At 41.9% G+C, this 22,834-nt stretch overlaps 1 protein-coding gene across 4 annotated transcripts in view; it reads right to left on the reverse strand.

Annotated features, from left to right (window-relative positions):
• Positions 1-22,834, reverse strand: part of mtss1lb (MTSS I-BAR domain containing 2b) — a 107,000-nt gene that overhangs the window by 22,890 nt on the left and 61,276 nt on the right. For 2 of the 4 annotated variants that reach the window (XM_057832689.1, XM_057832673.1), the window contains exons 4-9: positions 8,409-8,493; positions 8,235-8,326; positions 8,095-8,169; positions 7,662-7,670; positions 2,317-2,474; positions 2,138-2,245 (exon numbers count right to left, since the gene is read on the reverse strand). In XM_057832689.1, the coding sequence (XP_057688672.1) occupies positions 2,138-2,245; positions 2,317-2,474; positions 7,662-7,670; positions 8,095-8,169; positions 8,235-8,326; positions 8,409-8,493 (527 nt within the window). The remainder of the gene's footprint in view (positions 1-2,137; positions 2,246-2,316; positions 2,475-7,661; positions 7,671-8,094; positions 8,170-8,234; positions 8,327-8,408; positions 8,494-22,834) is intronic. The other 2 variants (XM_057832698.1, XM_057832682.1) reach the window with 1 other exon arrangement.

Consider the following 22,834-nt stretch of genomic DNA (forward strand, 5'->3'; position numbering starts at 1 on the left):
ACGCAGAGAAGATATATCAATTGGTAGCACTACGCACAGTCATGGTTCCACTTCCCATCATGCATTTGGGCATGGCTACAGTATCATTTACTGAAAGCTCAACAAATCCACTAGATGACAATATTTAGTCACGATATACAAAGTCACATTTGTCCTTTAAGAATTATAAGTCTTTCAAGCCGTGGATCCCTCTCACAGAAAGAATGTTAACAATGTAAATGCCATCTTGAGGATTTATTGTCATAATAAACAAATACAGTACTTATGTACTGTATGCTGAATGTATATTTTCGTCCGAGTTTTATTCATTTTTTTCTTAATGCATTGCCAAAATGTATATGATGGGGGAAAATTATCGGGAATGATTGGAATTGAATCGGGAGCAAAAAAAAAAGAAAAAAAAAAAAGTAATCGGATCGGGAAATATCGGGATCGGCAGATACTCAAACTAAAATGATCGGGATCGGATCGGGAGCAAAAAAACATGATCGGAACAACCCTAGTTAAGACTAAGGTGAACCCTAGAGTTTGGCCTTTTGGCCGGGTTGTCGAGTCTCGCCAGCCCGGGTGAGTGGAGCTGCACCAGTGAGGGTCCTGCGGTTCAGATTCCTTCTTTACCCGGAAATTCCCCAAAAGGACTCAAAATGCACAGGAAGTAAGGCGAAATAGGAAGTGACCAACAAATAGGAAGTGACATGAAAATGCTCCAAAATAAACAGCAAATTACCTAAAATGTACAGGAAGTGAGCTGAAATCAACAGGAAGTGACTCGTAAATACCCTGAACTCAACAGGAAGTGACCAATGAAAAGGAAGTGTCATGGAAATGCCCCAAAATCCAAAGCAAATGACCTAAAATGTACAGGAAGTGAGCTGAAATCAATAGGAAGTGACTCATAAATACCATGAACTCAACAGGAAGTGACCGATGAACAGGGAGTGACCTGGAAATGCCTCACATCAATAGAAATCAACAGAAAATGTACAGAAAGTGAGCCAAAATCAATAGGAAGTGACTAATAAATACCCCAAAATCAATGGGAAGTGATCGCTGAACAGGAAGTGACCCGGAAATGCCCCAAAATCAAACGGAAATGACCTAAAATGTACAGGAAATGAGCCGAAATCACTAGGGAGTGACTCCTATATACCGAAATATAAAAAAGAAGTGGCCGATCAACAGGAATTGACCCGGAAATGCCGAAAATCAACAGAAAGTTACCAAAGATGTACAAGAAGGGAGCCAAAATCAATAGGAAGTGGCTCGTAAATATACCAAAATAAACAGGAAGTGACTTATAAACAGGAAGTGACCTGAAAATGCTTCAAAACAAACAGGAAATGATCTAAAATGTACAGGAAGTGAGCCGAAATCAATAGGAAGTGACTTGTAAATATCCCCTAATCAATAGGAAGTGACTGATGAACAGGAAGTGACCTGGAAATGCTCCAAAACAAACAGGAAATGATCTAAAATGTACACGAATTGAGCCGAAATCAATAGGAAGTGACTTGTAAATATTCCAAAATCAACAGGAAGTGATCGATGAACAGGAAGTGACCTGGAAATGCTCCAAAATAAACAGGAAATGACCTAACATGTACAAGAAGTTAGTTGAAATCAATAGGAAGTGACACATAAATATTGTGGATTCAACAGGAAGTGACCAATGAACAGGAAGTGATATGGAAATGCCCCAAAATAAACAGGAAACGACCTGAAATGTACAGGAAGTGAGCCGAAATCAATAGGAAGTGACGTGTAAATACACTGAACTCAACAGGAACTGACCGATGAACAGGAAGTGACCCGGAAATGCTCCAAAATAAACAGGAAATGACCTAAATTATACAGGAAGTGAGCCAAAATGAATAGGAAGTGACTCGTAAATACCCTGAACTCAACATGAAGTGACCCAATGAACAGGAAGAGACCTGAAAATGCCCCAAAATCAACAGGAAGTGACTGAAAATCAACAGAAAATGACCTGAAATGCCCCAAAATTAAACTTATTGGTTGCCTGTGACTACAATAGACATCAAAAACATACAGGAAACATACAGTATCTTCACTGTTCTGTAAGGGTGCGCCATTGACGGCAATAGACGTCAAATCCGCCTGGATGCGCGTCTGTCACCTGTTCACTGGCGGCGGGCAGCTTGTGCGGGTCCGTGGTGAGCACGGTGAGGTCGTCGATGATGGCCTGCAGGTGTGTTATCTCGCCCAACATGGCGATTTCGCCGTTCTGACAACCCAAACATTGCAGTTTCCATGACAACACACTGAGAGCGATGTAAACAAATCAAAAATTCTGACCACAACAGGCTGTAGGAATGCGCTAAAGGTGCAGAATCTTCCCCGTTCCTCCACCAGCGCCCGCCGCACGGCCTGCTTCTCCATCTCCTCCATGAGCAGGCACATGTCGGTCACGTCCTGCATGGCGCTGTCCAGCTGAGGCTGAAGATCACCGCGCCCTGACAAACGCATGTAAAGATGACAACCAATCACATTAGAGCGCAGGGACTTTGAGGCTAAAGTGGAAATGCTAATGGTTGCCACTAACAGTGGAAGCTCCAAAGTTAAAACCGATTCAAACCGGTTGAAAGTGTCATCAACGCTTGAGATTTTAGGAACTTTGGAGGTCCCAACGTACTGGATGATGATGTTTCAGTGCCATTGGCAGTGGCAGACAATGAGTTAAGATGGCAGAGATCCATGCATAGGGGAAATTGTGTTATTCGACGTGAACGTGTTTGTGCGTGCATGTGTGAGAGAGGGTGCTTGAACGTGTATTAGGGCTGGCTGATATTAGGAGTGGGAACCTCTGGGTAGGCCATCACTGGCAGCAAATGAGTTCATTGAACATCATTTCCTGTTGATTTTTAGGTCACTTCCTGTTGATCTGGGGCTTTTAACAAGTCACTTCATGTTGATTTGGGGGCATTTACAGGTCAATTCCTGTGGAATTTGGTGCATATTTAGGTTGCTTCCTTTTGATTTGGGGAATCAACAGGTCACTTCCTGTTGATTTGGGGGCATTTAAATGTCCATTCCTGTTGCTTTTGGGACATTTACAAGTCACTTCCTATTGATTTACAGTATGTATCAGTTACTTCCTGACGATTTTGAGCATTTATTGTCCTTTTTGTTGATTTTGTTGCATTTACAGGTCACTTCCTGTTGATTTGGGGGCATTTATAGGTCACTTCCTGTTGATTTGGGGCATATACTGGTCACTTACTGTTGTTTTGTGCATTTACAGGTCACTTCCTGTTGATTTTGAGCATTTACAGGTCACTTCCTGTTGGTTTTGGGCATTTATAAGTTACTTCCTGTTGATTTGGGGCATTTACAGGTCACTTCCTCTTGATTTTCAGCATTTACAGGTCACTTCCTGTTGTTTTTGCGCATTTGCAGGTCACTTCCTGTTGATTTTGTGCATTTACTGGTCACTTCCTGTTGATTTTGGGGAATATACATGTCATTTCCAATTGATTTGGGGCATTTACAGGTCACTTCCTGTTGATTTTGAGCATTTACAGGTCACTTCCTGTTGATTTTTAGGAATTTACAGATCACTTCTTTTTGATTTTGGGAATTTACAGATAAATCCCTTTTTATTTGGGGCATATACTGGTCACTTTCCTGTTGATTTTGAGCATTTACAGGTCACTTCCTGTTGTTTTTGCGCATTTGCAGGTCACTTCCTGTTGATTTTGGGGAATATACATGTCATTTCCAATTGATTTGGGGCATTTACAGGTCACTTCCTGTTGATTTTGAGCATTTACAGGTCACTTCCTGTTGATTTTTGGGAATTTACAAATCACTTCCTTTTGATTTTGGGGAATTTACAGATCAATCCCTGTTTATTTGGGGCATGTACTGGTCACTTTCTGTTGATTTTGAGCATTTACAGGTCACTTCCTGTTGTGTTTGCGCATTTACAGGTCACTTCCTGTTGATTTTGCGCATTTACTGGTCACTTCCTGTTGATTTTGGGGAATATACATGTCACTTCCAATTGATTTGGGGCATTTACAGGTCACTTCCTGTTGATTTTTGGGAATTTACAGATCATTTCCTTTTGATTTTGGGGAATTTACAGATCAATCCCTGTTTATTTGGGGCATGTACTGGTCACTTTCTGTTGATTTTGAGCAGTTACAGGTCACTTCCTGTTGTTTTTGTGCATTTACAGGTCACTTCCTGTTGATTTTGCGCATTTACTGGTCACTTCCTGTTGATTTTGGGGAATATACATGTCACTTCCAATTGATTTGGGGCATTTACAGGTAGGTTCTTGTTGGTTTTTTTAGCATTTACAGGTCACTTCCTGTTGATATTTGTTGCATATACAGGTCATTTCCTGTTAATCTTGGCGCAGTTTCAGGTCATTTTGGGGCATATATAGGGTCAACTGCTGTTTATATCGGGTTACTTCCTGTTGATATTGGGTAATTTACAGGTCACTTCCTATTGATTTTGGTCATGTACAAGTGGCTTTCTGTTGCTTCAGGGTATATACTGGTCACTTTCTTTTGAATTTACGGCATTTACAGGTCACTTCCTGTTGATATGGGGCATATACTGGTCACTTCCTGTTTATATGGGGCTATGTTTATATGACTGGTCACTTCCTGTTGATTTTGGCGCATTTACAGGTAGCTTCCTGTTGATTCAGAGCATTTACAGTTTACTTCCTGTTGATTTGGGGGCATTTTACGGGTCACCTCCTGTTGATTTGGTGCATATACTGGTCACTTCCTGTTGATTTTGGCACATTTACAGGTCGCTTCCTGTGGATTTTGAGCATTTACATTTCACTTCCTGTTGATTTTGGGCATTCATGGGTCACTTCCTGTCGACTTTGCGGCATTTTAGGTGACTTCCTATGCAGCATTTTAGGTGACTTCCTGTTGATTTAGGGCATTTAATAGTCGCTTCCGGTTGATTTTGGCCATTTATGGGTCACTTCCTGTTGATTTGGGGCATATACTTGTCACTTCCTGTTGATTTTGGCACATTTACAGGTAGCTTCCCGTTGATTTTCAACATTTACGGTTCACTTCCCTTTCGATTTTGGGCATTCACGGTTCACTTCCTGTCGACTTTGCGGCATTTGAGGTGACTTCCTGTTTATTTAGGGCATTTAGTTGTCACTTCCGGTTGATTTTGGGCATTTACGGGTTACTTCTTGTTGATTTGGGAGCATTTCCAGGTCACTTTCTGTTAGTTTTGGGGCCCCAGTGTAAATATTTTCTGATCTATCCTAATATTCTTTTCTTTTCCTCTAATTTTTTTTTCTTTTTAATTCATTCTTACATGTTTATCCTAATTCCGTTGTTTTACAATGTTTACGTGACTATTCTATTCTGTTCCTGATGATTTGGGGTAATTTACAGGTCACTTCCTGTTTATATGGGGCTATGTTTATATGACTCGTCACTTCCTGTTGATTTTGTCGCATTTACAGGTAGCTTCCTGTTGATTCAGAGCATTTACAGTTTACTTCCTGTTGATCTGGGGCATATACTGGTCACTTCCTGTTAATTTTGGCACATTTACAGGTCGCTTCCTGTGGATTTTAAGCATTTACATTCCACTTCCTGTTGATTTTGGGCATTCACGGGTCATTTCCTATTGACTTTGTGGCATTTTAGGTGACTTCCTGTTCATTTAGGGCATTTAGTTGTCACTTCCTGTTGATTTTGGGCATTTACGGGTTACTTCTTGTTGATTTGGGGGCATTTCCAGGTCACTTTCTGTATATTTTGGGGCCCCAGTGTAAATATTTTCTAATCAATCGTAATATTCCTTTTTTTTCCTCTAATATTTATATTTTTTTAATTCATTCTTATATGTTTATACTAATTTCGTTGTTTTACAATGTTTACGTGACTATTCTATTCTGTTCCTTATGATTTGGGGTAATTTACAGGTCATTTCCTGTTTATATGGGGCTATGTTTATATTACTGGTCACTTACTGTTATTTTTGGCGCATTTACAGGCAGCTTCCTGTTGATTCAGAGCATTTACAGTTGACTTCCTGTTGATTTGGGGACATTTACGGGTCACCTCCTGTTGATTTGGGGTAATTTACAGGTCACTTCCTGTTGATTTTGGCACATTTACAGGTCGCTTCCTGTGGATTTTGAGCATTTACATTTCACTTCCTGTTGAGTTTGGGCATTCATGGATCACTTCCTGTCGACTTTGCGGCATTTTAGGTGACTTCCTGTTGATTTAGGGCATTTAATTGTCGCTTCCAGTTGATTTTGGGCATTTACGGGTTACTTCTTGTTGTTTTGGGGGCACTTCCAGGTCACTTTCTGTATATTTTGAAGCCCCATTGTAAAAAATTTGTAATCTATCCTAATATTCCTTTGTTTTTCTGTAATATTTAGTCTTTTTAATTGATTGTTATATGTTCATCTTAATTTCATTGTTTCACAATGTTTACGTGACTATTCAATTCTGTTCCTGATGATATGGGGTTATTTACAGGTCACTTCCTGTTGATTTACAGGTAGCTTCCTGTGGATTTTGAGCATTTACAATTCACTTCCTGTTGATTTTGGGCATTCACGGGTCATTTCCTATTGACTTTGTGGCATTTTAGCTGACTTCCATTTCATTTAGGGCATCTAGTTGTCACTTCCTTTTGATTTGGGGCATATACTGGTCACTTCCTGTTGATTTTGGCACATTTACAGATAGCTTGGTGTGGATTTTGAGCATTTACAGTTTACTTCCTGTTGATTTTGGGGCTTTTACAGCTAGCTTCCTGTGGATTTTGAACATTTACATTTCACTTCCTGTTGATTTTGGGCATTCACGGGTCACTTCCTCTTGATTTGGGGCATGTACTGGTCACTTCCATTTTGATTTTGGCTCATTTACAGGTAGCTTCCTTTTGGTTTTAAGCATTTGCAGCTCACTTCCTGTTGATTTTTGGGGCATTTCCAGTTCACTTTCTGTATATTTTGGGGCCACAGTGTAAATATTTTCTAATGAAACCTAATGTTCCTTTTTTCTGTCTTATCCTTCCCTTTTGAAATAATTCTTATTTGTTTATCTTGGAGAGCCACGTCAAATTTCGTTGTTTCACAATGTTTACTTATTCTATTCTATTGTATTCCTGTTGATTTTGGGTAATTTACAGGTCACTTCCTGTTGATTTTGGGGTGACTGAACAGGAATTGACTAAAAATTGTCCCAAAACAGACTCAAAATCAACAGAAACTAACCTTCAAATGCCAAAAAATGAACAGAAAATAACCTGTTAATGGCCACAAAAGACAGGAAATCATTCTATGATATTCTACAGCTTCGGTTTGTTCGTTTGCTGACATCCCAAGGTCAATGAGTTTATTTGGTGGCATGAAAAAATTGAATTTTTGTGTTCAAAATGCTGAATTTCTTTTAACCGTGATTGACTTGGGAATGCAATAAAAGGGGAAAACATCCAAGGGGGTGAATGCTTATGATCGGCAATGTATGAAAGTATCTTGGTGTGAACGTGTCAGTATTTGTGAGAGAATGTGATGGTTAGAGAGTAGAGTCAGTAAGTGTCTTCATTATGAATTGACTATTGTGAGAGAGTATGTGCATGAATGTTTTGCTTGTGAATGTGTGAAAGGAGGCCCACGGACTTACCCTGGATCTCTATTAGAGGCCAGCCACAAGGGGTGTGAGTGTGTTTTGGGGTTGGGGGAGAAGCAAAGTGAGAGAAAACGTGAGCAAAAACTGTCATTAAGGGTTAGTTAGCCATAAGTGCAAGTAAGAGATAGCAAAAATCCAAAATCCATCATTCAAATAACATAATTTACATGTGTATCAATTTGGTAGGTGTTGTTTTCTGCCTGGCAACCGACAACAGTACTAAAGAGAAACAGCACCTAAAATGGCCAGCAGATGTCGCCATTGACCTTCGTCTTCCAATACGTCTCAGACAACTCGGATGACTCATGCTACCCAAGGGCATTGTTTGATAGAGGGAAGGCCTTCTTAACATGTTTTTATTTAATCAGGTTTTAGCCAATGATATGTTTAATCAATGAAAAACACGATTTGGCTTTTGCATCCTCACCTTTGCGAGCTTTCTTCTGGAGCTTGATGGTGTCTGACGACTTCTTCTTGATCTCGTGTCGCGAACGCTTGTACTCTGGCCAACATGTCAGTCACATTCCTTGCAAAACACCAGTTCGGGTACTCTATGCTTGAACCTACCTTTGGCGTGGTCCTTATCCAGCTGGTTGGCCGTCTTCTTCCAGTCCTCGATCTTGTCCTGCAGAGGCGTGATCAGGCTCTCCATCAACGCGCTGCGAGCAAGAAGAACATAGGCGGTCTGGTTTCAAGTAAGCATTGGTTAACTTGGGACGGGGCGGGAAGTCGTCAACTTACTTGGTGAACTGTCGCAGTTTGGCCTCGATGCTGCGATGCCTCATGCACATCCTGGTCAAGGCCGAGCCGATGTCTCGGGTCGCCCCTGGAGAACGTAGTCATATAAATTGTGTGCAAAGTCACAAGAGCCGCTTTGGCACTGTAGGAATTATCAGCAGTTCGTAAAACCTTTTTGGGGATGTCATTTGAGTACTCGCACATGTACGAACTAGGGACCTTAGTTTCTATAGTTATAGGAACTACAGTGGGGCAAATAAGTATTTAGTCAACCACTAATTGTGCAAGTTCTCCCACTTAAAATATTGGAGAGGCCTGTAATTGGCAACATGGGTAAATCTCAACCATGAGAGACAGAATGTGGGTAAAAAAAAACAGAAAATCACATTGTTTGATTTTTAAAGAATTTATTTGCAAATCATGGTGGAAAATAAGTATTTGGTCTGTACCAAAAGTTCATCTCGATACTTTGTTATGTACCCTGTGTTGCCAATAACAGAGGCCAAACGTTTTCTGTAACTCTTCATAAGCTTTTCACACACTGTTGCTAGTATTTTGGCCCATTCCTCCATGCAGATCTCCTCTAGAGAATGTGATATTTTGGGGCTGTCGTTGGACAACACCGACTTTCAACTCCCTCTTCACCCCGTGGCGTCAAAATGATAAGAACGGGGAGCAAAAATCCCAGAACCACACGGGGGGGGATCTAGTGAATGACCTACAGAGAGGTGAGACCACAGTAACAAAGGCTACTATCAGTAACACAATGCGCCACCAGGAACTCAAATCCTGCACTGCCAGACATGTCCCCCTGCTGAAGAAAGTACATGTCCAGGCCCGTCTGCGGTTCACCAGAGAGCATTTGGATGATCCAGAACAGGACTGGGAGAATGTGTTATGGTCAGATGAAACCAAAATAGAACTCTTTGGTAGAAACACAGGTTGTTTTGTTTGGAGGAAAAAGAATACTGAATTGCACCATACCCACTGTGAAGCATGGGGGTGGAAACATCATGCTTTGGGGCTGTTTTTCTGCAAAGGGACCAGGACGACTGATCTGTGTAAAGGAAAGAATTAATGGGGCCATGTATCGAGAGATTTTGAGTGAAAATCTCCTTGCGTCAGCAAGGGCATTGAAGATGAGACGTGGCTGGGTTTTTCAGCATGACAATGATCCCAAACACACAGCGAGGGCAACAAAGGAGTGGCTTCATAAGAAGCATTTCAAGGTCCTGGAGTGGCCTAGCCAGTCTTCAGATCTCAACCCCATAGAAAATCCGCGGAGGGAGTTGAAAGTCCTTGTTGGCCAACTACAGCCCCAAAACATCACTGCTCTAGAGGAGATCTGCATGGAGGAATGGGCCAAAAAACCAGCAACAGTGTGTGAAAAGCTTGTGAAGAGTTACAGAAAACGTTTGGCCTCCATTATTGCCAACAAAGGGTACATAACAAAGTAATGAGAAGAACTTTTGGTATTGACCAAATACTTATTTTCCACCATGATTTGCAAATAAATTCTTCAAAAATCAAACAATGTGATTTTCTGGATTTTTTTTTCCACATTCTGTCTCTCATGGTTGAGGTTTAACCATGTTGACAATTACAGGCCTCTGTAATATTTTCAAGTGGGAGAACTTGCACAATTAGTGGTGGACTAAATACTTATTTGCCCCACTGTGGGTCATTTTTTTTTCTTCCGGAAATACACTAAATTTCCTCATTAAAAGAAGGGCAAAGAAAAGCTTTTTTGACGGGAAACAATGTTTTTGCTCATATGAGAAACGATACGTCAAACTGTAGCTTCATGTGGATTGATCACTTTCTGATGGAGAGCCAATCAGGTGAAAGACGTGAATACTATGTCAGAGTGCAAAGTGGCTCATGTCGAAAGTAGGGAGTGGAACTCATGGAGGTGCTTGGGGATCAACCATATCCGGGCCCAAGGGCAAACAGTGGGCATGGTTGTTGGATGAAGTGAGCGTCAAACAGAAAGGTAAGATGATAATCTGTCGGACGGTCCAATTTGGGGTCCCATTTGTGCTAAATTGATGCGTAGAGCAGAGGGGTCCGCAAAAGTGTCCCGCCACTAATTGTCCGTTTGCAACCGTTTTGACTGATTTTGCAAGGCCCACAGAAGATTCTGTTCTATTGCTATATAAACATGGAACACACCAAAAGAATAGACTCTCTTCTTTCAGCGGGAAAAAAAAAGTTAGTTCATGTCTTCATAGGCAAATATACTATTCAGGCGAAGTAGGCGATCGCCTAGGCCCCCAACCAGTAGGGGCCCCCAACAAGCTGCCCTTGCCCCAACGAGCAAGAGCTTGGGCTGCCGGAGCCAGCAGCACCCCCAACTGTTCGTCATGTGTAATTATTAGGGATGTTCCGATCATGTTTTTTTGCTCCCGATCCGATCCCGATCGTTTTAGTTTGAGTATCTGCCGATCCCAATATTTCCCAATCCGATTGCTTTTTTTTGCTCCCGATTCAATTCCAATCATTCCCGATAATTTTTCCCAATCATATACATTTTGGCAATGCATTAAGAAAAAAATGAATAAAACTCGGACAAATATATACATTCAACATACAGTACATAAGTACTATATTTGTTTATTATGACAATAAATCCTCAAGATGGCATTTACATTATTAACATTCTTTCTGTGAGAGGGATCCACGGATAGAAAGACTTGTAATTCTTAAAGGATAAATATGACTTTGTATATTGTGACTAAATATTGCCATCTAGTGTATTTGTTGAGCTTTCAGTAAATGATACTGTAGCCATTTAACTTCTGCCCAAATGCATGATGGGAAGTGCAACGTAGTGGTACCAATTGATATATCTTCTCTGCGTTGGGAAATAACATAGGGTGTTAAGAAAAATATCAACCACTGCCTTTCTTCCCCACTTTGCTTCCCACAATATTTCTAATTGTTGAGAGAGGGATTTTAAGGCTTTAGCCAATTAAAAAGAGGCTCCAAAGACTGCCAAAATTCTCTCTGCTCATTTTACGTTGCCTTTTAGCTCTATATATACGTAAAACGGTGCCATTATAGATTGAACGCGACAATACGTGAATGGGAAGTGCAGCGCATGCGTTAATTGCGTTAAATATTATAATGTTATTACCGCCGTTAAGGTGATATAATTGATAGCCCTACTTTGAGCCAAATCTAAACACTCTGGATGAGTGTAAGACATTTTGTCTGTAACGTTCAATACAATTAGAAAACGATTTAATTAAAAAATATATATATATATATGTATATATTAAAAAAGGCATTTTTTGCCGATTCCGATACCCTGAAAATGACGTGATCGGACCCGATGTTATAGTATTTAATATTGAAGCAGAAGTCGTAAAGTAAAAGCAGTAGTACAAGAGTGAGTAGTATAAACTATCATTACACATTTATTTCCTACAAAGCTAGCTTCAATGCTACCATTCTGCTAGGCTAACAATAATTGATAGGACACACAACCACCCCCCTCAAAAACAGCTATTCCAACCACAGTGGAAGTGGAAGTCAAGTGTCCTGCAATGCTCCATGAGGTTCACTTGTAATTTTGTCTGTTAGCATCTAACCTGCTAACATAAACACAGCGCTCTATTTCTGGAAGCAGCCTGGAAAAAGTGGACCGTCGCGCTTTGAGCGATGGCTGGCAAGTGCGCGCTTTTGCCAAACAAGCTGCTGCGAGTCCATAAAAGGCCTAGCAGAACTGAGTCATTGCTACCACTGCTGCTAATGTACAAAGTGGGGAGGGAAATCAGGTTTCAATTAAGGGTGGGAAAACCTGGGTAGCTCACGATACAATACGATTTGCAATAAAAGGCTAACCATACAGGTGATCTCACGATATGGTGATACAACAATTACCAATATATGGGTCAGGAAATCGTTCTTAAATATATTGTAATGCCAAGCAATGAGTCACTTCTTGCAGATTTTGGGCATTTACAAGACACAAGGTTGTTAAGACGAGTCGAGTCAGAGGTTGAGTCGAGTCGAGTTGAGTCAAGAGGTTATGTCGAATCAAGTCACGTCAAGTCACGGCGTTATGCCCAGTCGACCCGAGACACGAGGTTGTAAAGACGAGTCGAGTCACAAGGTTATGTCGAGTCGAGTTAAGTCAAGAGGTTATCTCGAGTCCAGTCGAGTCTAGTAACGCTGTTATGTCGGGTCAGGTCAGCAGGTTTTGTCGAGTCGAGTCACGATTTTATGTCGAGTCAGGAAGTTCTGTCGAGTCAAGTCGAGGAGAGTCCCGAGGTCATGTCGAGTCGACCCGTGACACAAGGTTTTAAAGATGAGTGAAAGTAATGGGTTTATGTCGAGTCGAGTCGAGTCGAGGCGATACTGGAGGCTATGTTGAGTCGAGTCACGTGGTGCATGTACAGACACAAGGTTGTTAAGACGAGTCGAATCACGAGGTTAAGTCAAGTTCAGTTGAGTCAAGAGGGGATGTCGAGTCGAGTCGAGTAATGAGGTTATGTCAAATCAAGTCGAGTTGAGTCACAGCGTTATGCCCAGTCGACCTGAGACACAAGGTTGTAAAGACGAGTCGAGTCACGAGGTTATGTCGGGTCAAGTCAAGAGGTTTTGTCGAGTCGAGTCACGAGTCTATGTCAAGTCAAGTCGGGTTTTGTCACGAGGTTATGTCGAGTCGACCCGAGACACAAGGTTGTAAAGACCAGTCCAGTCACGGGTTATGTCGAGTCCAGTCACGAGGTTCTGTCAAGTCGAGTCGAGTCGAGCCGTAACACAAGGTTTTAAAGACAAGTCAAGTCACGGATTTATGTCGAGTCAGGAGGTTCTGTCAAGTCGAGTCACGGGTTTATGTCGAGTCAGGAGGTTCTGTCGAGTCAAGTCGAGGAGAGTCCTGAGGTCATGTCGAGTCGACCCGTGACACAAGGTTTTAAAGACAAGTTAAAGTCACGAGTCAAGTCGAGGCGAGTCTGGAGTCTATGTTGGGTCGAGTCACGTGGCACATGTACAGACACCAGGTTGTTAAGACGAGTCGAGTCACGAGGTTAAGTCAAGTTGAGTTGAGTCAAGAGGTTATGTCGAGTCAAATCACCAGGTTATGTCAAATCAAGTCACGTCAAGTCATGGCGTTATGCCCAGTAAACCCGAGACACAAGGTTGTAAAGACGAGTCGAGTCATAAGGTTATGTCGAGTCGAGTTGAGTCAAGAGGTAATGTCGAGTCGAGTCCCGCTGTTATGTCGGGTCAAGTCAGGAGGTTTTGTCAAGTTGAGTCAGGTCACGAGTTTATGTCGAGTTTTGTCACGAGGTTATGTCGAGTCGACCCGAGAAACAAGGTTTTAAAAACCAGTCCAGTCACAGGTTATGTCGAGTCGAGTCATGAGGTCACTTCGAGTGAGCCGTGACACAAGGTTTTAAAGACGAGTCGAGTCACAGGTTTATGTCGAGTCAGGAGGTTCTGTCGAGTCAAGCCGAGGAGAGTCCCGAGGTCATGTCGAGTCGACCCGTGACACAAGGTTTTAAAGATGAGTGAAAATCATGGGTTTATGTCGAGTTGAGGCGAAGCGAGTCTGGAGGCTATGTCGAGTCGAGTCACGAGGTGCATGAACAGGTCACTTCCCGCAGATTTTTGGCATTTACGAGACACAAGGTTGTTAAGACAATCAAGTCAAGAGGTTTTGATGAGTCGAGTCGAGTCCAGTCACAGGTTTATGTCGAGTCCAGTCACGAGGTTCTGTCAAGTCGAGCCGTGACGCAAGGTTTTAAAGAAGAGTCAAGTCGAGGGTTTATGTCGAGTCAAGTCGAGGCAAGTCTGGAGGATATGTTGAGTCGAGTCACAAGGCGCATGTACAGGTCACTTCCTGCAGATTTTGGGCATTTACCAGACACAAGGTTGTTAAGTTGAGGGAAGAGGTGATGTCGAGTCCAGTCAAGTCGAGTCACGAGGTTATATCAAATCAAGTCGAGTCGAGTCACGGCGTTATGCCCATTTGACCCGAGTCACAGGTTTATGTCGAGTCAGGAGGTTCTGTCGAGTCAAGCCGAGGAGAGTCCCGAGGTCATGTCGAGTCCACCCGTGACACAAGGTTTTAAAGATGAGTGAAAATCATGGGTTTATGTCGAGTCGAGTCCAGTCGAGTCACGCTGTTACGTTGTGAGTTGAGTCACGAGGTCATGTCAAGTCGAGCCATGACACAAGGTTTTAAAGACGAGTTGAGTCACGGGTTTATGTCGAGTCGAGAGGTTATGTCGAGTCCAGTCGAGTCAAGTCACGCTGTTATGTCGGGTCAAGTCAGGAGGTTTTGTCGAGTTGAGTCAGGTCACGAGTTTATGTCAAGTCAAGTCGAGTTTTGTAACGAGGTTATGTCGATTTGACCCGAGACACAAGCTTGTAAAGACCAGTCCAGTCACGGGTTTATGTCGAGTCCAGTCACGAGGTTCTGTCAAGTCGAGTCGAGTCAAGCCGTGACACAAGGTTTTAAGGACGAGTCGAGTCACGGGTTTATGTCGAGTCACAAAGTTCTTTCGAGTCAAGTCAAGGCGAGTCCCAAGGTCATGTCGAGTCGACCCGTGACACAAGGTTTTAAAGACAAGTCAGGTCATTGGTTTATGTCAAGTCGAGTGAAGTCAAGTTTTGGCGAGTCTGGAGGCTATGTTGAGTCGAGTCACGAGGCGCATGTACAAGTCACTTCCTGCAGATTTTGGGCTTTTACAGGTCACCTCATGTTGATTTTGGCTGTGAATGCTATGGTTTCAGTGCCTTTGACGGTGCTTAATGTTCATTCTCGTCAAAATGAACTGGATGTCTAGCACCATCCATGGTAGCCAGTGAGCTAACATTGTCACTATACTAATGGACGATTTTGGTAAGAACCTGTTTGTTCCTTTTGTTTTTTAAACAGTGTCACCTTTTTTAAAACGGTAAATAGATTCCTGGTGGGAACATATTGATAACCTTTTGTGCTCGAAAGTATCGCGATATGTCACCTTTTCGATATTGTCACACCCCAAGGTTTAAGTGAGCTTTCTTGACTGAGCAATAAACAGCGTTTTACTTCATTGTTAACTAAAAACAACATTTGTGTGTTATTGATTCATTGACGCTGTGTATCAGTATCACTTTAACACACACCCACACACACACAGCGTTGTGATCTCCAGAAAAGTGCTCCATTCATAATTAACAAATTCCTCCCTCGCGCCTCTCGTTCTACCCGGCAACCATTCAATAAAGTCGAGCCACCTTCTCACACACATGCATGCCAATCAGGCTTGTTCAAGTATTTGCTATGGAAGCCGGACCGTAATAACGATGATCATAATGATGATGATGTCAGCGTACATTTAAAAAAAGGGTAACTGGGAAAGAAGAAAACAACCAACAGCAAAAAAAAAGGAGAAATGAAGACGGAGCGGAAACCACTGAGGAGGAAACGAGAGGGCTTGTCTCACACATTTTAATGAGCTCGGGAAAAAAAAAACAAGCATGGCACTGCAGCGACTGCCAAGTGCGTGCGCGTTCGTGCGGGTGCGTTTGATCTCGCTCTCGTTTATGATGGTCCTCTTCCTGTTTGGCTGCCATTAACATGCCTTTCAAAGTCAGCAGGAGATCAACAACAAGATGAAGAAACACACAAATCGACACATTACATCTGGAATACAGGACTGTGTGGATGTGTGTAGACTCTATGAGTGACAAGATGAATCAGAAGTGCTTTAAATAATACTTCTATCTTGACTTGACTTTATATAAGACAGTCACACTCCAATCTCCACTATGGCCAAGACCAAAGAGCTTTCAAAGGATCCCAGGACCAAAATTGTAAACCTGCAACAGGCTGGGAAGACGTCATTTGCGATAGGGAAGCAGCTTGGTGTGAAGAAATCTACTGTGTTAGCAATTATTAGAAAATAGAAAACATACAAGACCGCTGATAATCTCCTTCGATCTGGTTCTCCGCGCAAGAGCTCACTCCATGAGGTCAAAATGATCATGAGAACAGTGCACAAAAAAGGCTATTGTCAGGGAAGCTCAAGTTTGAACTCCAAGACAAGTGTCAACTCGATAGCTCGATGAGGAATGAATCAGACCCCAACCATGGATTGCTTTGCTTCGAAGGCTTTATGAACAAGAGCCCTCGGGTACAGACGCGGAGCCACGCAGAAAGCGTCCTCTCCGCATGTGGACAAAAGAGAAATGCAGGGCATGCCTCTATTTATGGGTTGACATCATCGAAACAAAACCGAAACTAACTATAGCATATCTTGGTAAAAACACCTCAAGTTATGATCTTGAATACCGACCCTGGCTAGAACGATGATAAGCTCAGTCTGATAAGCCACATATTGGAAAACACAGGAACATAACAGTCCATATTTGGGCACATTGTGATATAGTCTACAATAGTCAAGGCTATGGGAAGGCACACTCAAACAGGTTAATATAACAATGATGCTCTATGCTACAATGTTCTCATGCAAGCATAACAAAAGCATACAAAATATAATGTATAATAGTTGTGTTTTAAGCATGAATAAATTTCTCTCACAGCTACTATCAGTAATTCACAACGGCACCAGGGACTCAAAGCCTGCAGTTTCAGACGTCAAAGTAAAGGTCAGCTTTATTGTCATCGTCTTCATATGCACTGGTAATACAAAGAAAGCAAAATTGTGTTTTTCTCTTTCGATCCCATATCACACAACACAGGACAAACATAAGTGAGACATACATATGTCCCCCTGCTTATGCCAGTACATGTCCAGGCCCGTCTGAAGTTTGTCAGAGAGCATTTGAATGATCCAGAAGAGGACTCTGAGAATGTCACAAAAAATTGCACGGGTCACTATGATCAGAGTCACAAGTAAGTCCCGAGTCTGACCTAAGCGGGCGAGTTGAGTTGAGGCATGAGGGTGTGTCGAGTCGAGTCGAATCACGAGGTTATGTCAAAGTCAAGTTGAGTTGAGTCATGAGGGTATGTCGAGCCACGAGGTTATGTCGAGTCACAAGGTTAGGTGGAGTCGAGTCACGAGGTTGTGTTGAGTCCAGAGGTTATGTCAAGTCAGATCGAGTTGAGTCACAAGGTTATGTCGAGTCAAGTCACAAGGTTACGTCAATTTGCAAGTTTTTCGAGTCAAATCGAGTCGAGTCACAACGTTATGCCAAGTCGACCCGAGACACAAGTTTGAAAAGACGAGTCGAGTCAAGGTTTTATGTCGAGTCAAGTCGAATCACGGGGTTATGTCGAATCAAGTTGAGTCTGCTCACGAGGTTTTGTCAAAGTCAGGTTATGCAGAGTCACGAGGTTTTGTCGTGTCATGAGGTTATGATGAGTCCAGAGGTTATGTCAAGTCAAATCGAGTCGAGTCAAGATGTTATGTCGGGTCGACCCCAGACGCAAGGTTGAAAAGACGAGTCGAGTCAAGGGTTTATGTTGAGTCAAGTCGAATCACGAGGTTATGTCGAGTCAAGTCAGGAGGTTATGTCAAGTCACAAGGTTAGGTGGATTCGAGTCGAGTCACGAGGTTATGTCGAGTCAAGTTGAGTCTACTCACGGGGTTATGTCAAAGTCAGTTTATGCAGAGTCACGAGGTTTTGTGGAGTCATGAGGTTATGATGAGTCCAGAGGTTATGTCAAGTCAAATCGAGTCGAGTTACGAAGTTATATCGAGTCGACTCATGAAGTTATGTCAAAATCAAGTCGCGTCACGAGGTTATGTCAAGTCGAATCACGAGGTTATATCAAGTTGAGTCACAAGGTTGTGTTGAGTCCAGAGGTTATGTCAAGTCAAATCGAGTTGAGTCACAAGGTTATGTCGAGTCAAGTCACAAGGTTACGTCAATCCGCAAGTTTATGTCCAGTCAAATCGAGTTGAGTCACGAGGTTATGTCAAGTCGCGAGGTTATGTTGAGTCAAATCGAGTCGAGTCACAACGTTATGCCAAGTCGATCCGAGACACAAGGTTGAAAAGACGAGTCGTGTCAAGGTTTTATGTCGAGTCAAGTCGAATCACGAGGTTATGTCGAGTCAAGTCAGGAGGTTATCTCGAGTTACAAGGTTAGGTGGAGTCGAGTTGAGTCACGAGGTTATGTCAAGTCGAGTCGACTCACGAGGTTATGTCAAAGTCAGGTTATGCAGAGTCACGAGGTTTTCTCGAGTCATGGGGTTATGATGAGTCCAGAGGTTATGTCAAGTCAAATCGAGTCGAGTCACGAGGTTATGTCAAGTCGAGTCACAACATTATGTGGAGTTAAGACTAGTCGAGTTATTAGGTTATGTTGAGTTAAGTCGAGTCAAGTCACGAGGTTATATGGAATTAAGGTGAGTCACGAAGCTTTGTCGAGTCACGAGGTTATTGGAGTTAAGCCGAGTCATGAGGTTATGTGGAGTTAAGTCAAGTCGAGTCCCGAGGTTATGTCGTGTCACGAGGTTATGTCGAGTCAGGGGGTTATGTCAAGTCAAATTGAGTTGAGTCACGATGTTATGTCGAGTCGAGTCACAAGGTTATATGGAGTTAAGACGAGTCGAGTCATTAGGTTATGTCGAGTCAAGTTGAGTTGACTCACGAGGTTATGTCAAAGTCAAGTTGAGTCACGAGGTTATGTCGAGTCAGGGGGTTATGTCAAGTCAAATTGAGTCGAGTCACGAGGTTATGTCGAGTCAAGTCACAAGGTTATGTCGAGTCAAGTCACGAAGTTATGTGGAGTTAAGACGAGTCAAGTCACGGGGTTATACGGAGTTAAGTCGAGTCACGAGGTTATGTGGAGTCAAGCCGAGTCGAGTCCCGAGGTTATATCGTGTCACGAGGTTATGTCGAGTCAGGGGGTTATGTCAAGTCAAATTGAGTCGAGTCGCGAGGTTATGTCGAGTCGAGTCACGAGGTTATGTGGAGTTAAGACGAGTCGAGTCATTAGGTTATGTGGAGTTGAGTCGAGTCACGAGGTTATGTGGAGTTGAGTCGGGTCACGAGGTTATGTCGAGTTGAGTCGAGTCACGAGGTTATGTGGAGTCAAGCCGAGTCATGAGGTTATGTTGAGTCAAATCGAGTCAAGTCATGACGTTATGCCAAGTTGACCCGAGACACGAGGTTGTAAAGACGAGTCAAGTCAAGGGTTTATGTCGAGTCAAGTCATGAGGCTACGTCGAGTCGAGGCGAGTCTCGAGGTCATGTCGAGTCGACCCATGACACAAGGTTTTAAAGACGAGTCGCGACAAATCAAAGGTTGTAAAGAGGGGTCTTGACAAGTCAAAAGGTTGTCGAGTCGAGTCAAGTCAAGTCACAGGTTTGTCAATGCCTTCACCACTGTTCCCCAGCCCACGCACAAGCCACTCAGGTTTATCTCTGAGGGAAACCTGACTGTCAATGTTGAAACAAAAAATCTATGCGTGGAATAAACCAGCATTAAGGTGTTCCAAGCGGATCATTGGCAAGTGGGAACAAATCTACGATCCAAGTTTCCGCGTGAGCTTGTCGAGTCTCGAGTCATTGTCTCACAAGTCAAATCGGAGGCTGCATTTTTTTTTTCTCTGAGTCCGATTTGGGTTGCGAGTCAACAAATTTGCAACTCAAGTCCGAGTCCCTGTCACTCCAGTCCAATTGCCTGGAATCACCTCCTTGAAAATGGCCCCCCAATTTATGTAAAAATGATTTAGATGTTCGTGCTACGTTTGTGCTGTAAAAAGTTTCGTTTGTGCTGCTATCGTTTTATGGATATTGAGATATTCATAGTGTACCAACTCTCCCAAGAACAAAAGGGTGTCCCAACAACTAGTGCAAACCCAATTTAATTCCATATTATTATTGTGTGTCAAATCAAATTCTATTTTATTCTATTATAATTTAATCTAACTTTGATAGATTCTTTAAAACTGGTTTCTATTTCAGTTTTGCTTAGCTGATTGACAGCAGCAACTAGAGCCAAAACAATGAAATAACGCAACATTTCATAACATCATAGTTCTAATTGACCATGTTGGCATAAAATCCCGATGTGAATCATGCTGTGCTGCCCTCTTACATGCACACACTGAAACACTGACTCCAGGCTGAGGGGTCATGGCGCGGTCACTTCCTGTCACTTCGCATCCCTCCACCCAAGCTGCTGTTGCCATGGTAACGAGAAGCCCGCCCACTCCGCGCCCAAAAACACAATCGTCCCATTCCTAGTGTGTCATTGAGGTTGCTTCATTACAGCCTCGATAAGAACAAAAAGGCCAACCAATCAACTTGTAATGATGCTAAATACAGTATTTAAAATTTATTTGATTTGGTAAATTAGCATTAGCGTGTACATATATATATATATGTATATATACAGTATATATATATATATATATATATATATATATATATATATATATATATATATATATATATATATGTATATATATATATATATATGTATATTAGGACTCTCAAAATTATCGCGTTAACGGGCGGTAATTAATTTTTTAAATTAATCACGTTAAAATATTTGACGCAATTAACGCACAAATGCCCCGCTCAAACAGATTAAAATGAAAGCAAAGTGAAATGTGTACTTGTTGTGTTTTTTGGAGTTTTATCGCCCTCTGTTGGCGCTTGGGTGCGACTGATTTTATAGGCTTCAGCACCCATGAGCATTGTGTAAGTAATTATTGACATCAACAATGGCGGGCTACTAGTTTATTTTTTGATTGAAAATTTTACAAATTTTGTTAAAACGAAAACATGAAGAGGGGTTTTGATATAAAATTTCTATAACTTGTACTAACATTTATCTTTTAAGAACTACAAGTCTTTCTATCCATGGATCGCTTTAACAGAATGTTAATAATGGTAATGCCATCTTGTTGATTTATTGCTATAATAAACAAATACAGTCCTTATGTACCGTATGTTGAATGTATATATCCATCTTGTGTCTTATCTTTCCATTCCAACAATAATTTACAGAAAAATGTGGCATATTTTATAGATGGTTTGAATTGCGATTAATTACGATTAATTAATTTTTAAGCTGTAATTAACTCGATTAAAAATTTTAATCGTTTGACACCCCTAATATACGGTTGTGGTCAAAAGTTTACATAAACTTGTGAAGAACATAATGTCATGGCTCTCATGAGTTTCCAGTTATTTCTACAACTCTGATTTTTCTCCGATAGAGTGATTGGAACAAATGCTTCTTTGTCACAAAAACATTCATGAAGTTTGGTTCTTTTATGACTTTATTATGGGTTAACAGAAAAAGTGATCAAATATGCTGGGTCAAAAATATACATACAGCAACACGAATTAGCAATTTCTAGTGAGTGATTATTGACTTAAACAATCATTGACTTGAACAAGTCAGGAAAGTCACTTCAAAAAGCCATTTCAAAGCAGCTGCAGGTCCCAAGAGCAACAGTGCAAACAATTGTTTGTAAGTATGAAGTGCATGGCACTGTTTTGTCACTGCCACGATCAGGAAGAAAACGCAAGCTATCACCTGCTACTGAGAGAAAATTGGTCAGGAGGGTGAACCGAGAATCACCAAAAAGCAGATCTGCCAAGAATTAGAAGCTGCTGGAACACAGGTGTCAGTGTCCACAGTCAAGCGGGTTAGGGTTATCTCCATGGACTGAGAGGCTCCCGTGCAAGAAGGAAGCCCTTGCTCCAAAAGCGGCACCTTAAGGCTCGACTGAAGTTTGCTGCTGATCACATGGACAAAGATAAGACCTTCTGGAGGAAAGTTCTGTGGTCAGACGAAACAAAAATTGAGCTGTTTGGCCACAATGCCCAGCAATATGTTGGAGGAGAAAAGGTGAGGCCTTTAACCCCAAGTACACCATGCCTACCGTGAAGCACGGTGGTGGTAGTAATGTGCTGTGGGGCTGTTTTGCTGCCAATGGAACTGGTGCTTTACAGAGAGTAAATGGGATAATGAAGAAGGAGGATTACCTTCAAATTCTTCAAGATAACCTAACGTCATCAGTCCGAAGATTGGGTCTTGGGCGCAGTTGGGTGTTCCAACAGGACAATGACCCCAAATCCACATCAAAAGTGGTAATGGAATGGCTAAATCAGGCTAGAATTAAGGTTCCCAAAGTCCTGACTTAAACCCCATTGAGAACTTGTGGACAATGCTGAAGAAACAAGTCCATGTCAGAAAGCCATCAAATTTAACTGAACTGCACCAATTCTGTCAAGAGTCCGTCACTTCTTCACAAGTGTATGCAAACTTTTGACCACAACTGTATATACATATACATATATATCATTCCAAGCCCTCCAAAATTCAGACATAAATCTTTTATAATGCATAAAAAACGCATCAAAACATGTAAAAACAATTTTTTTAAACATATAAACATATTACAGTTATAGCACAATAAACATAAAGGCACTGTGCCTCCACAATGACACACACAAAAAGCACACCATACTAAACGTATACTCAAACACACACATACACAC

This window comes from Corythoichthys intestinalis, chromosome 1 (genome assembly GCF_030265065.1).
Source record: "Corythoichthys intestinalis isolate RoL2023-P3 chromosome 1, ASM3026506v1, whole genome shotgun sequence".
NCBI classification, from domain to species: Eukaryota; Metazoa; Chordata; class Actinopteri; order Syngnathiformes; family Syngnathidae; genus Corythoichthys; species Corythoichthys intestinalis.